General features: G+C 57.1%; 1 protein-coding gene across 3 annotated transcripts in view; it reads left to right on the plus strand.

Moving 5' to 3' along the window:
* SPIRE2 (spire type actin nucleation factor 2) overlaps positions 1–9,494 on the plus strand; it is a 29,686-nt gene extending 20,192 nt beyond the window's left edge. For all 3 annotated transcript variants that reach the window (XM_089319810.1, XM_051828943.3, XM_051828944.3), the window contains 7 exons: positions 29–218; positions 1,102–1,199; positions 4,043–4,177; positions 4,303–4,370; positions 7,699–7,726; positions 8,638–8,753; positions 9,112–9,494. In XM_089319810.1, the coding sequence (XP_089175936.1) occupies positions 29–218; positions 1,102–1,199; positions 4,043–4,177; positions 4,303–4,370; positions 7,699–7,726; positions 8,638–8,753; positions 9,112–9,334 (858 nt within the window). In that variant the 3' untranslated portion in view covers positions 9,335–9,494. The remainder of the gene's footprint in view (positions 1–28; positions 219–1,101; positions 1,200–4,042; positions 4,178–4,302; positions 4,371–7,698; positions 7,727–8,637; positions 8,754–9,111) is intronic.
* The last annotated feature ends 2,889 nt before the right edge of the window (positions 9,495–12,383 follow it).

Genomic DNA, 12,383 nt, shown 5'->3' on the forward strand with positions numbered 1-12,383 from the left:
CGCTGGGCTGTGTGTGGTGTGTCTGCAGGAGGAAGAGTCTCCGTGTGGAGAGGTGACGCTGAAGCGGGATCGCTCTTTCTCAGAGCATGACCTGGCCCAGCTCCGGAGCGAGGTGGCCTCTGGCCTGCAGCCGGCTCCCCAGCCCCCCGGAGGCGTGGAGCTGAGCCGGCCCCGGGCGGGCAGTGTGCACTCCTGGAGGCCCCGCAGCCGAGACCAGGGCAAGTGCTGCCTCCCCCTGCTGCCCCCTCCCTCGGGCCCCTCGCGTGGCGCTGCGTCCCTCGGCCCTCCTGGGTAAGAAGGCCGTATGAAGTGTCCCTCACACAGGCACCCCTCTTTATGTGAAAACTTGTTTTGTTAGATAAGTAGTCATATTCCCTGTGAAGCATGCTTTCAAAACTTGAATTCCCCTGACTTGAATACTGGACAGTTGTGATCAACATGCTGGGGCACAGATGCCAGCCGGGCCTCTCCTGCCCTCCTGAGAGGAAACCTGGGTCCGCTGCGGGGTGGGTGGGCTCGTGCAGCCCACGTGGCTCCAGAGCCTGCCCTGCCTGGAGCAGCACCGTGCGCTGAGCTCTCCCCCCAGAACAGGGCTGTGCTCCCCACGGGGTCACGGCCAGACCTCCTTGTCGGCCTGCAGAGCCCCTTGGTAGCCCTGTAGCCTTGTGGCCTCTCTCAGGATGACTCTGTCCAGCAGCTGGGACCCACTTTCCAGTGCTGAGGGGTCCAGACCAGGCCAGTTCCGAACCTCACTCTTGCCCCAGGCTACCTGCTTCCCCTAGCTGTCTGGGATTCCCAGAGAGCTGGGCGCAAAAGTGCATGTACCTCTTTCCCTCTCTGTCCTCTGGGCCTCCAGTGTGAGTGCGGCCGTGGAGGAGAGGGTCTCTGTGTGGTGCATCCGTGGAGCTTGGCAAGGCCTGCTGTGCACTGGGACTCCTAGCGTTGGGTCACTGATGGAGCTCACTCAACTGCAGGGTCCCTGACCCACTTCCCCTTGACCTTTGGCTTGGCTATCTACCCACCCCGTCATGGAACTGCCCACTGTCTGCGTTGTCCATTTTCTCACCCACACTCCTCACAGGGCCTGTGCTCTTTCTCCAGATTCCCCATCTGTGAATGTCCAGTCCCTGCCTGATTCCAGCTCCCCCCAACTCAGGGGCCCAGAGGAGGACAGACCAGATGCCAAACACCTGTGGCTGGTGAGCAGTGGGCACGTTGCCCAGGGCCCAGGGGCACAGCTGGGCACCAGCCTGCCGTGAGGTTGGTCTCTGCTGCCACCTGCTGGGGCACTGTGGCCCCGCAGCCAGGGAAGGGTGACCCTGCAGGCTGAAGCCCTGTGCTTTGAGCTCAGCAGGAGCATTCTATTGGGTCAGGACTCTGCCGCTCGTGGTGCTGGGCTTCTCTGCACCTCGGTTTCATCAGCTGGGGATTTTGTCTAACTGGCGATTGTGAAGACCTGACACTTGCTGGTCTCTGGTGGCCCTGGCCGAGACCTGGGTTTCTCTGTAGGATATTTTTTTAAAGATTTATTTATTTATTTGAAAGTCAGAATTACACAGAGAGAGGAGACGCAGAGAGAGAGAGAAAGAGGTCTTCCATCCGATGGTTCACTCCCCAGTTGGCCGCAACGGCCACAGCTGCACCGATCCAAAGCCAGGAGCCAGGAGCTGGGAGCTTCTTCCAGGTCTCCCACGCGGGTACAGGGGCCCAAGATCTTGGGCCATCTTCTACTGCTTTCCCAGGCCACAGCAGAGAGCTGGATCAGAAGTGGAGCAGCCGGCGCCGCAGCTCACTAGGCTAATCCTCCGCCTTGCGGCGCCGGCACACCAGGTTCTGTCCCGGTCGGGGCGCCGGATTCTGTCCCGGTTGCCCCTCTTCCAGGCCAGCTCTCTGCTGTGGCCAGGGAGTGCAGTGGAGGATGGCCCAAATGCTTGGGCCCTGCACCCCATGGGAGACCAGGATAAGTACCTGGCTCCTGCCATTGGATCAGCGCGGTGCGCCGGCCGCAGCACACCAGCCGCGGCGGCCATTGGAGGGTGAACCAACGGCAAAGGAAGACCTTTCTCTCTATCTCTTTCTCACTGTCCACTCTGCCTGTCAAAAAAAAAAAAAAAAAAAAGAAGTAGAGCAGTCAGGTCTCAAACCAGTGCCTTATGGGATGCCGGCACTTCAGGCCAAGGCATTTACCTACTGCGCCACAGCGCTGGCCCCAGGATATATATATATTTTTAAGAGTTTTTTATTTATTGAGAGGCAGAGTGATAGAGAGAGGTCTTCCATCCGCTGGTTCACTCCCCAAATGGCTGCAATAGCTGGAGCTGGCCCGATGTGACACCAGGAGCCAGGAGTTTCTTCCAGGTCTCCCATGCGGGTGCAGGGGCCCAAGCACTTGGGTCATCTTCCACTGCTTCCCCAGACCACAGCAGAGAGCGGCATTGGAAGTGGACTCTCCGGGATTTGAACTGGTGCCTGTGTAAGGTGCCGGCACTGCAGGAGGATGCCACAGCACCACCCTCTGTGTGGGATTTTGTCAAGTGAGCCACAGCGGGGTGTGGGGCTTGTTGCAATGTGCTTGTCAGAGCTCTCCTCCTGAAGGGGTGCTTGCCCTCGTAGTCCTGGGCTAGTTACACACTGCTGTGTGAAAGGACCTCACAGTCAGAATGGCAGGTGTGTACCACCTCCTGTGGTTTCTGAGGGCTGGGAATCCAGCAGTGGCCTAGCCGGGGTGGTCCCGGCTCTGGTCTCTCAGGGGCTGCAGTTACAAAGTCGGCGGGAGCTGCCATCCCAGCGAGGTAGAAGCCACGCTGTCTCCTCGTGAGTGGTTTGCTAAGTCCAGCCCCTTCTCAGAGGGAGGGGAATCAAGGCCCACGTCTTGGTGAAGGAATCGGGACACGTTTGAAAATCATCCCAAGACAGACAGGCATTGTGGCGCAGCAGATTAAGTGCTGCTTAGGACACTGGCATCTCATAGCAGAGGGCCAGTTCAAGTCCCGGCTGCCCCAGGCTTCTGATCTGCCTTCTAGCTAATGCCCCCGGGAGGCAGCAGGCAATGGCCCAAGTACTCGGATTCCTGCCACCCACAAAGGAGGCCTGGGTGGAATCCCTGTCTCCTGGCTTTGGCCTGACCCAGCCCTGGCTTCTGTGGGTCTCTAGGGAATGAATCAGTGAATGGGAGATCCTTCCTCCTCCTTTTCCTCTTCCCACCCACCCTCCTGTCACTCAACCTCTCAAATATTAAGTTGAAAAATCTTTTCAAAATAAATAAAATGACCACAAGTCTAAAATGCTTTCTGTAAGGTCTGACTGTGGCAGTCTGAGACCCTGCGGCCTTCAGTCCACCTTGAACGTGGTGGACTGAGGCCTTATCTGAGGGGCAGGCTGCTGGTCTCTCTGCACTCAGTAACATCTGCCAAGTGTAGAGGGACTGTTCAAGTGCACATCGCACCATCCGCCAGCAACAGAAACTGGCACCTCAGGTCAGAGTGGAGGCATGCGGGGGCCCTAGTCCGTGCGGTGCCAGCACCCCACAAAACTGAGCGGGAAAATGACGTCCGTGGTCCCTCATAGGCAGTGCCCCGGCAGCGGTGGCGCAGTTGGAGATCCACACTGTGGGAGGGGCTTTCCAGTAACAGCCCTGGTGTACAGGAGAAAAACTGAGGCTTAGAGAGGGCATGTCAAGTTCCATGCTACGCACTGGGAGGTGAAACCAGGACCCAGGAGACAGGTGGGCAGACTAAGTGCCGTGAAGTCTCAAGGAGAGAGAGGTCAGCCGCTCGCGAGGACAGGGCTCCTGGGCCTCTGGGAGGAGCCGAGATTTGAGATGGACTTTGGTGCTTGCAGGTGGGGAGCACAGGGTGATGTGGTCAGCAAGGGCTGGGGCAGGCTGGACAGGGCAGGCAGCAGCAGAGGCCTCCTCAGAGAAACCGGAGCCTGCTTGGCCCCAGGGCAAATGCACGGAGGCCCCGGTGTTCCGGGACGTCGCCAGACTGCTTGGACGGGGGTCCAGAAGGAGCGAGACTCATCCCCTGGATGTCCCTCCCAGGAGTTCAGCCACCCCGTGGAGAGCCTGGCCCTGACGGTGGAGGAGGTGATGGACGTGCGCCGCGTGCTTGTCAAGGCGGAGATGGAGAAGTTCCTGCAGGACAGGGAGCTCTTCAGCAGTCTGAAGAAGGGGAAGGTGAGGGCCAGCGCTGCCACTCGCCCTGCTGGTCGGGAGCCTGGGCAGGGGCAAGGGGCGAGAGGCTGCAACCCCCACGCCCGCGCTCTGGGCGGAGTCGGCTCTAGCGGGGCATTTCCTCCCAGGTCTGCTGTTGCTGCCGAGCCAAGTTCCCCCTGTTCTCGTGGCCCCCCACCTGTCTCTTCTGCAAGAGGTGAGCCTCCCGTAGCACCTGGGCTACCAGTTATTGTGGACAGGAGGTAAGATGCCTTTAGCCCAGGGCAGACCTGACCAATAGGCTTCCTGGGTCTATGTACATGACCATTGATTCCTTAAAGGTGTGGAATTAAGAAATCTGTTTAAATAGCTTGAGTCAAGAGAGTAGACATACTCCATCGAAACAGCCAAAAATGGGACAACAAAGGATGTGGAACCGTGGTTTTCAAGACACTGGAGAGAGCCTGCCGAGGGAGCCGAGGGCTTCCAGGTGGGCGGACTGTGCAGACTGAGGCAGGGGAGCTCTCGGTGCAGCGTCCAGAGACAGGCACAGAGGACCCCGGGGACCTGCCTCAGAGAAGGCCCTCCTTGCGCTTTGAGTGCACCGTGCCAGGGGCAACATCGGCCTAAAACAGAGCTCGACGAGCTGCAGTCCGCAGGCCAGTGACCTGTCCGAGCGTTTCGTACCTGACCCTTCGCTCCTCTGAGCTTCCTCCGCCTGTGCTAAAGATGGAAAGGACCGGAGTCACCTGGTGTCCATCAGCCACAGCTGAGATGAAACCCACGGGCACCGAGTGGGAGGCACACCGGGCGGGGGGTGAGTGGCCCAGGCTGAGCTCTGCTCCAGGCCCTGCTGGCACGTCGTGAAACAAGACCTCAAAGGACTGACGTGTCCCGGTTACCCTGCTTTCCTGCCCGAGCAAAGCAAAGGCTAGGGAATAAAGACACGCAGTGCGAGCGGTCAGCGTGGCTGGCCCCTGTCACAGACCCCCGGGCATGCCAAAAGCAAGCCAAAATTAGTGCCAACGTGCTGTGGGGTTTGGAGCGTGTGGAAGTAAAACACGATACCACTGGGACGCGCACGGCTGCTATGCTCATGACTTGGAGGTAGACTGTGTTACCGCAGCCCTGAAGCAACAACTAAATACAGAGAGAGAGTGAATTAAGGCAACAAAGCAGATAAGATGGAATCATAAAAGAGTTGTGATCTGGAAAAAAACAGAACCAGATGGGGAGCAGAGCACAGGCAGGCAGACACTCAGGCACAACTGTCAGTCGCCACAGCAGCCTAGTTAAAAGGCAGAGAGTCACAGACTGACCGCTGCGGGGCAGCTGAGAGCCCGGCAGGGACGCCTGCATCCCCTCCCCGTGGACCTGGAGTTCAGTCCTGGTCCACTGCCCCTGCTGTGCACCCTGAGGGCCGGCAGGAGAGCCTGCTCTCAGACGGTGGAGCCCCACCACCCACACGAGAGAATGACCTTGAGTTCTTTGGGGCCTGGCATGGCCCAGAGGGGATGTGAGCCTAGCGGTCTGTCTTCCAAACAGATCAACATGTACATAAATTATGTTTAAAGAAAAAGCAAGACCCAACTATCTGCCATCTACAAGGCATGTACTTTATTTTTTTCAATAAACTTTTTTTTTGACAGGCAGAGTTAGACAGTGAGAAAGACAGAGAGAAAGGTCTTCCTTCCATTGGTTTACCCCCTAAATGGCTGCTATGGCCGGAGCTGTGCCGATCCGAAGCCAGGAGGCAGGTGCTTCCTCCTGGTCTCCCATTCGGGTGCAGGGCCCAAGCACTTGGGCCATCCTCCACTGCACTCCCGGGCCACAGCAGAGAGCTGGACTGGAAGAGGAGCAACCAGGACTAGAACCCAGCGCCCACATGGGATGCCGGCGCCACAGGCGGAGGATTAACCAAGTGAGCCACGGTGACGGCCTCAATAAACTTTTAAAGATTATTTATCTGAAAGGCAGATCATAGAGAAAGAAAGAGAGAGATTAATCTTCTACCTGCTGATTCACTCCCCAAATGGCTGCATTAGCCAAGACTAAGCCAGGCTGAAGCCACGAGCTAGAAACTCCATCCAGGTCTGTGGTACTGGGGCCATCATCTGCTGTCTTATTTGGCTCATTAGCAGGAAGCTGGGTAAGAAGTAGAGGAGGCCAGCTCCGCGGCTCACTAGGCTAATCCTCCACCTGCGGCGCCAGCACCCCGGGTTCTAGTCCTGGTCGGGGTGCCAGATTCTGTCCCGGTTGCTCCTCTTCCAGTCCAGCTCTCTGCTGTGGCCCGGGAAGGCAGTGGAGGATGGCCCAAGTGCTTGGGCGCCTGCATCCGCATGGGATACCAGGAGAAGCACCTGGCTCCTGGCTTTGGATCGGCGCAATTTGCCGGCCATGGCGGCCATTTGGGAGGTGAACCAACAGAGAAAGGAAGACCTTTCTCTCTCTCTTACTGTTTAACTCTGCCTATCAAAAAAAAAAAAAAAAAAAGTAGAGGAGCCAGGATTGGAGCAAGCCCTCCATGAGGGGATGCCAGCATCTGTCACAGGCAATGGCTTAACCCACCGCACTACAATACCAGCCCCTAGATGTGTACTTCAAATATAAAGACCCATGGGTCAGCAAGGTGAAGGACAAAATAACCCGCACTAAAACCAGTCCGAGAAAGCTAGCATTGGTGCAGGTATACAGAGCAAGAATATTACCAGATATAAATCAGTTTATTTCATAAGAAGGGGGAAATAAGCCTAAACTAAAACCTAGTAAGAGTCCAAATACACGAAGCAAAAAGGACAGAACTGCAAGGAAAAATAGATAAATCCAGTTAGAGATTTTAGTACTTTTCTCTTAACGGTTGATCAAACTAGCAGGCAGAGAGAAAGTTTACAGAATATTTGAGCAGCAGGATTAGACAACTCGATATTTGTGGAACCGCCTACTCAGCAACAGCAGACTACACATTCTTCTCCCGTGTACACAGAACATTCGCCAAGATAGCCTATATTGGGGCCATAAAAAAGTCTCCATAAACAGAAAAGGATTCAAGTCATATAAAGTAAGTTCTCTGACCACACTGAAATAAAATGAACTCCCGGGTTTGCTGATAGAAAATTGTAGGTCACTCACGCAGAACATGGTTATTCGTTTTAGAAAACCTCTGGACAACTTCAGCCCCAGATGTATCTTTATAGCACGGCATGCCTATTGCCTCCTTTTACCCTAAAGTTATGTGCATTGCTGGCCAGGACCATCCGACTCATCGTCTAATGTTTCAGTTTTTACAAGAAGGCGTCTCCTTTTGAAATCGTGTGTGGGAACGGAAAATGTCCATTGCTGCTAGAAGGAAGCCACTCCCTGGGCCTGTGGGCATCACTGGCGTTCCTGTGCTCAGAGCCAGGCACACACAGCTCGGGGGCGTGGGGGACTGTTTCCCCAGATCCTCCAGGGGCCAGGCAGAGGGCAAGGACGGTTTGGGCCAGGATGCGTGAGGGCACAGGGCGCCGCCTCTGCACACTGACGCTGCCTCCTCCCTTCCCTTCCAGAGCTGTCTGCACTTCCTGTAGCATAAAGGTAAGGATCTTGGGGATCTCTGGGATCTGATGAGGTGGGACAGGGGATCACACACCTCACTCCTCGCCAGGCTCCACATCCATCACCTCCTCCCTCCCCCTTCCCTAAACTTTCTAAGACTGCAGTCTTTAAAGACCTCGTATGTATTTTGTTTTTCAAGAGTTATTTATTTGAAAGGTAGTGACACAGAGAGAGATTCCATCTACTAGTTCATTCCTCAAATGGCTGCAATGGCTGGGGCTGGGCTGGGCCAAAGCCAAGAGCCCAGAACTCCACCCTTGTCTCCCACAGAGGTGCAGGGGCCCAAGGACTTGGGCCATCTTCTGCTGCTTGCCCAGGCACATTAGCTGGCAGCTGGATCAGAAGTGGAGCAGCCAGGACCTAAACCAGTGGCAGCTTAACCTGCTGTGCCACGACGCTGCTCCTCCCCACCTTTTTAACATTCCATGTCAGGAGGCTCATGCCTTTGGGTGCTCTGCCACATCCTTGGCTGTTGCTGTTGGGGGATGCTTGAGCGCAGAGGTGCTCAGAGGTGATGGATAACAGCACTTCAGTGTGTGTCAGCCGTGCACTTCAGTTCACAAGCAGGACTCGGCTTCAGAGGGGCATCTACCACCACGATCCCTGCTTTGCATCCTGACTCCTGAAAAGGAAAACTGACCCCTCAGCAGTGTTACATGATTGAGCGCAGGGTATGACGCCATAACCTGTGTGCTACACAGAGGCACAGTGCCTGCTCCCTAGGAATCCCTGCCTGGATGAGCAGGAAATTCAGCTGGGTGTTCAGTGAGCAAACAGGAATACGCATCAGAGTGGAGGGTGGCCAGCAGTCCGGCCTCAGGGCCGGGGGACGGGTGTGCAGCTGGACTGCTGTGGGAGGGTGTCTTGTCCACCTGTCTTTTGTGTTGCAGATGAAGATGCCTTCCAAGAAGTTTGCACACATCCCTGTGTACACACTGGGCTTTGAGAGTTCTCAGAGGGCGTCGACTGCCAAAGCCTGGCCGACACAGAGGCGAGACGTCTTCCAGTGCGTTCTCCTTTGCTATGTGCCCGTGTGGCCTTGATGGGCAGGTTTTCATGGTGATGTGGGCACTCGGGCGATGAGGGCTGGACTCGTCTGCCTGAAGGGGCATTCCCAAAGAAATGGAACTCCTTGGCCATCGTTTTGAGACAGATCATGAGGGCTCTGGGTGATGGGAGACGGAGGGGCAGGGCCCAGGACTCACGTTCCCGTCAAGGGAGAGCCTCTACTGGGACGAACTGTGCGAGGCACATTCATTCCAAGAGTTGATGTGGATGCCTGCCGAAGGAGAGAATGGGGACCTGGGAAGGGGCGTGGGCTTGGCTCCTCTCCGTGACGGCCCTCTCCCGTCTGCCCTGTCCAGGTCTCTGCAGGGCCCACAGTGGCGGAGCGTGGAGGAGGAGTTCCCCCACATCTACACTCACGGCTGCGTCCTGAAGGATGTCTGCAGTGACTGCACCAGCTTTGTGGCCGATGTGGTGCGCTCCAGCCGCAAGAGTGTGGACGTCCTCAACACTACGCCACGCCGCAGCCGCCAGACCCAGTCCCTCTACATCGCTCACACCAGCGCTCTCGACTTCAAGTGATGGCCTCAGGCTGCCAGGCCCCCGGGCAGAAGCCCAGCTTGGTCCTGGGGTGCTGGGGCACAGCTGCCTCCCACGCTCCTGAGCTGCGCGTGTACATATATATGTACATATATACACATATACATTTATATAATATATACACACAGCCTATATTTATACACATTGTCTCCAGCTTTCATTTGTGGCTAGGCTCACCCCAGCCCCTCAAGATTCCTTGGGGAGGGGGCAGGGAAGACAACAGGGGAACGGGTTTTCTCACTGAGGAGGGAGCACAGAGGATTCTAGATCGTGGGTCTCCTCCCACTGACGCCACTGCCATGGCAGCTTCTCCCTGGCCGCACTTCCAAGTTGGAATGGGACACATGGATTCCCAGGTGTCCCACAAAGTCCCCGAGGCTGTCTGCTCTCAGACCCTGGCCTGGCATCCACAGCCCAGGCACCCTGCCCGGCCCAGCCCTGTTACACTCTGGTGCTGACCTCACGCACTGCTGGCCCAGAAGGCCCTGGTGGTACTGGGTGGTCCAGCTACAGAGGCAAGCAGTCCTGTGCACTGGCCTAATAAAGGTGACCTCCCAGTCTTCCATCTCAGGTATGCACATAGCACTTGCCCAGCTATAGCACTGGGCCCCTTCCCTTGGGGCCAAGTGGCCACCTGGGCTCAGCCGTCAAGGTGCCCCTCATGACATGAAGCACCAAGGCCTACTCGGGTCCACACAGCCCCAGCTGCCTCCTCTACCAGCTGCAAGTCCCTGGTCACGCTGGTCTGGGCTGTCACCCACACTGGCAGCACCTGCTAGTGCTCTGCCTGCTCACAAGGACCCAGGAGGTGAGTTCTGTCACCACTGCACCGACAGGTGAGGAAGCAGAGGCTCATGAGGTAAAGGAATTTGGCCACACGCTGACACCTCAGTGAGGCCTGTGCATTGCAATGATTTATAACAGGGCTACAGGAAAGAATGCTTTTCATTGGCTGGAGTCCAGGAAATTCAAATTAGAAAAAGAAAAATTGTATTTTAAAGGTAGAATTAGAGAGAGAGAGATCTTCCATCTGCCAGTTTCTTCCCCAAATGGTTTCAACAGCTGGGGCTGGACCAGGCCAAAGCCAAGAACCTAGAACTCCATCCAAGTCTCCCATGTGGATGGCAAAGGCCCAAGTACTTGAGCCACTTGCCGCTGCTTTCCTAGGTGTATTAGCAGGGAGCTGGATCAGAATTCAAGCGAAGCAGCCAGGACCTGGACTGGTGCTCATATGGGATGCCTGTGTTGCAGGAAGCAGTTTAATCTCCTACACCACACTGCTAGCCCCTTTCATTCTCTTAAAAATAATATCTATTATAAAAATAATAAAACAGGGGCTGGCGCTGTGGTGTAGTGGGTAGAGCCGCGCTTGCAGTGCCAGCATCCCACATGTGCGCCAGTTCGAGTCCCGGCTGTTCCACTTCCAATCCAGCTCTCTGCTATGGCCTGGGAAAGCAGCAGAAGATGGCCCAAGTCCTTGGGCCCCTGCACCCGTGTGGGAGACCTGGGGGAGGCTCCTGGCTTGGATCTGTACAGCTCCAGCCCTTGTGGCCATCTAGGGAGTGAACCAGTGGATGGAAGACCTCTCTCTCTCTCTCTCTCTCTGCCTCTCCTTCTCACCCTGTGTAACTCTGCCTTTCAAATAAATAAATAAATAAATCCTTAAAATAAAAATAATAATAAAAAAGGTTAAGCCACTGCTTGGGGTGCCTGCGTCCCATATTGGAGACGCTGGTTTGAGCCCTGGTTACCTCACATTTCTGACCCATGATGGCCAAGTACTTGGGTTCCTGCCTCTCATGAGGTAGACCTGAATGGAGTTCCTGGTTCCTGACAAGCCCTGTGGCGCCGGCATTTGGCCTAATGGCTCAGATGCCTCAGACCCCGCGCCAGATGCCGCAGTTTGGTTGCTGGCTCTGCCTCCCTACTCCAGCTTCTGCAGATGCAGATGCCACCACCTGGGAAGCCTGGACTGTGCTCCTGGCTCTGGGCTCCAGCCCAGCCCAGTCCTGGCCGCCACAGGCATCCGTAGATGGGAGCTCTGTCTTGCCCCAACCCTGGTACAGGAAGCTGCACAATCAGCCAACGGAACCAAGCCCTGCCTTGGCCTCATCTACCAGGTTTTGAGACAGGTGCCTCGGGCTCTTCAGAATCACGCTCTCCTAGATGAGGGCCAGGCCTGCAGCAGTGCAGGGGAAACCTGTCTGGAGCTGCTTATTAGGGAGGACACGGCGCAAGCTGGGCCCGATGCACTTCTCACTGTGTACACACCTCCGTCTTCTGCACTACACACTGGGATCCCCCAAGTAGCCAGCGCAGGCCAGGCAAGAGGCCCACGTGACTTGGTCATCCACCTGCCCCGGGTGACACAAAACTGACAAGCAGCCTAAAGCCCCGCCGTGCGCACACACTCTGCTCAGCTCCCATCCGAGAAGCGCTCCAACTCCGGGCTGGGGCTGGGGCTCAGAGCCGAGAGCAGGCGCCACGACTCGCCCTGAACGCACACCCACGTCTCGGGCCTCTGACTTTCTTCCCCTGTGACAGAGCGGACAGCACCTGGCCCGGCGCTCCCCTCTGCGGTCGGGAGCCGCACGGCAACCCTGCCGCGGCCCCCACCGAGAGTCCGGGGCGGGGGCGGGGTCCTCGCTCGGGGCAACCCCGCGAGGCGAGCCGCGAGACTCGCCCTCGGCGTTCACGACAGCGAGCGCCAGGTCCCGGGGCCGCGCCGGCTTCGGCTCGGCCCACTTGCGGGAGGCGGGGCGCCGGCTCCGGGACGCTGACTCCCGTGAGGCGGGCGGAGAGGACTCCCGCAGGTGGGCCTCGGCTCCCGCGCTGCGTCACCCTGCGCCCTCAGATCTAGGGTCTCCACAGGGGTACGGGCCGCCTCAGAACCAGCAGCCGCGCCGGGAACACCTCCACCTGCCGGCAGATCTCGCCGCGCTGGGGCGCCGACTTCTCGCGAGAGCCCTCCCGGAAGCGCTTGCACCTTCGCTGACGCTGCTGGAGTGGACAGGAAGTTCCGGCGAGCCGC

Source organism: Oryctolagus cuniculus, chromosome 18 (genome assembly GCF_051225735.1).
Source record: "Oryctolagus cuniculus isolate XC-2025 breed Fujian yellow rabbit chromosome 18, ASM5122573v1, whole genome shotgun sequence".
Taxonomy (NCBI): Eukaryota; Metazoa; Chordata; class Mammalia; order Lagomorpha; family Leporidae; genus Oryctolagus; species Oryctolagus cuniculus.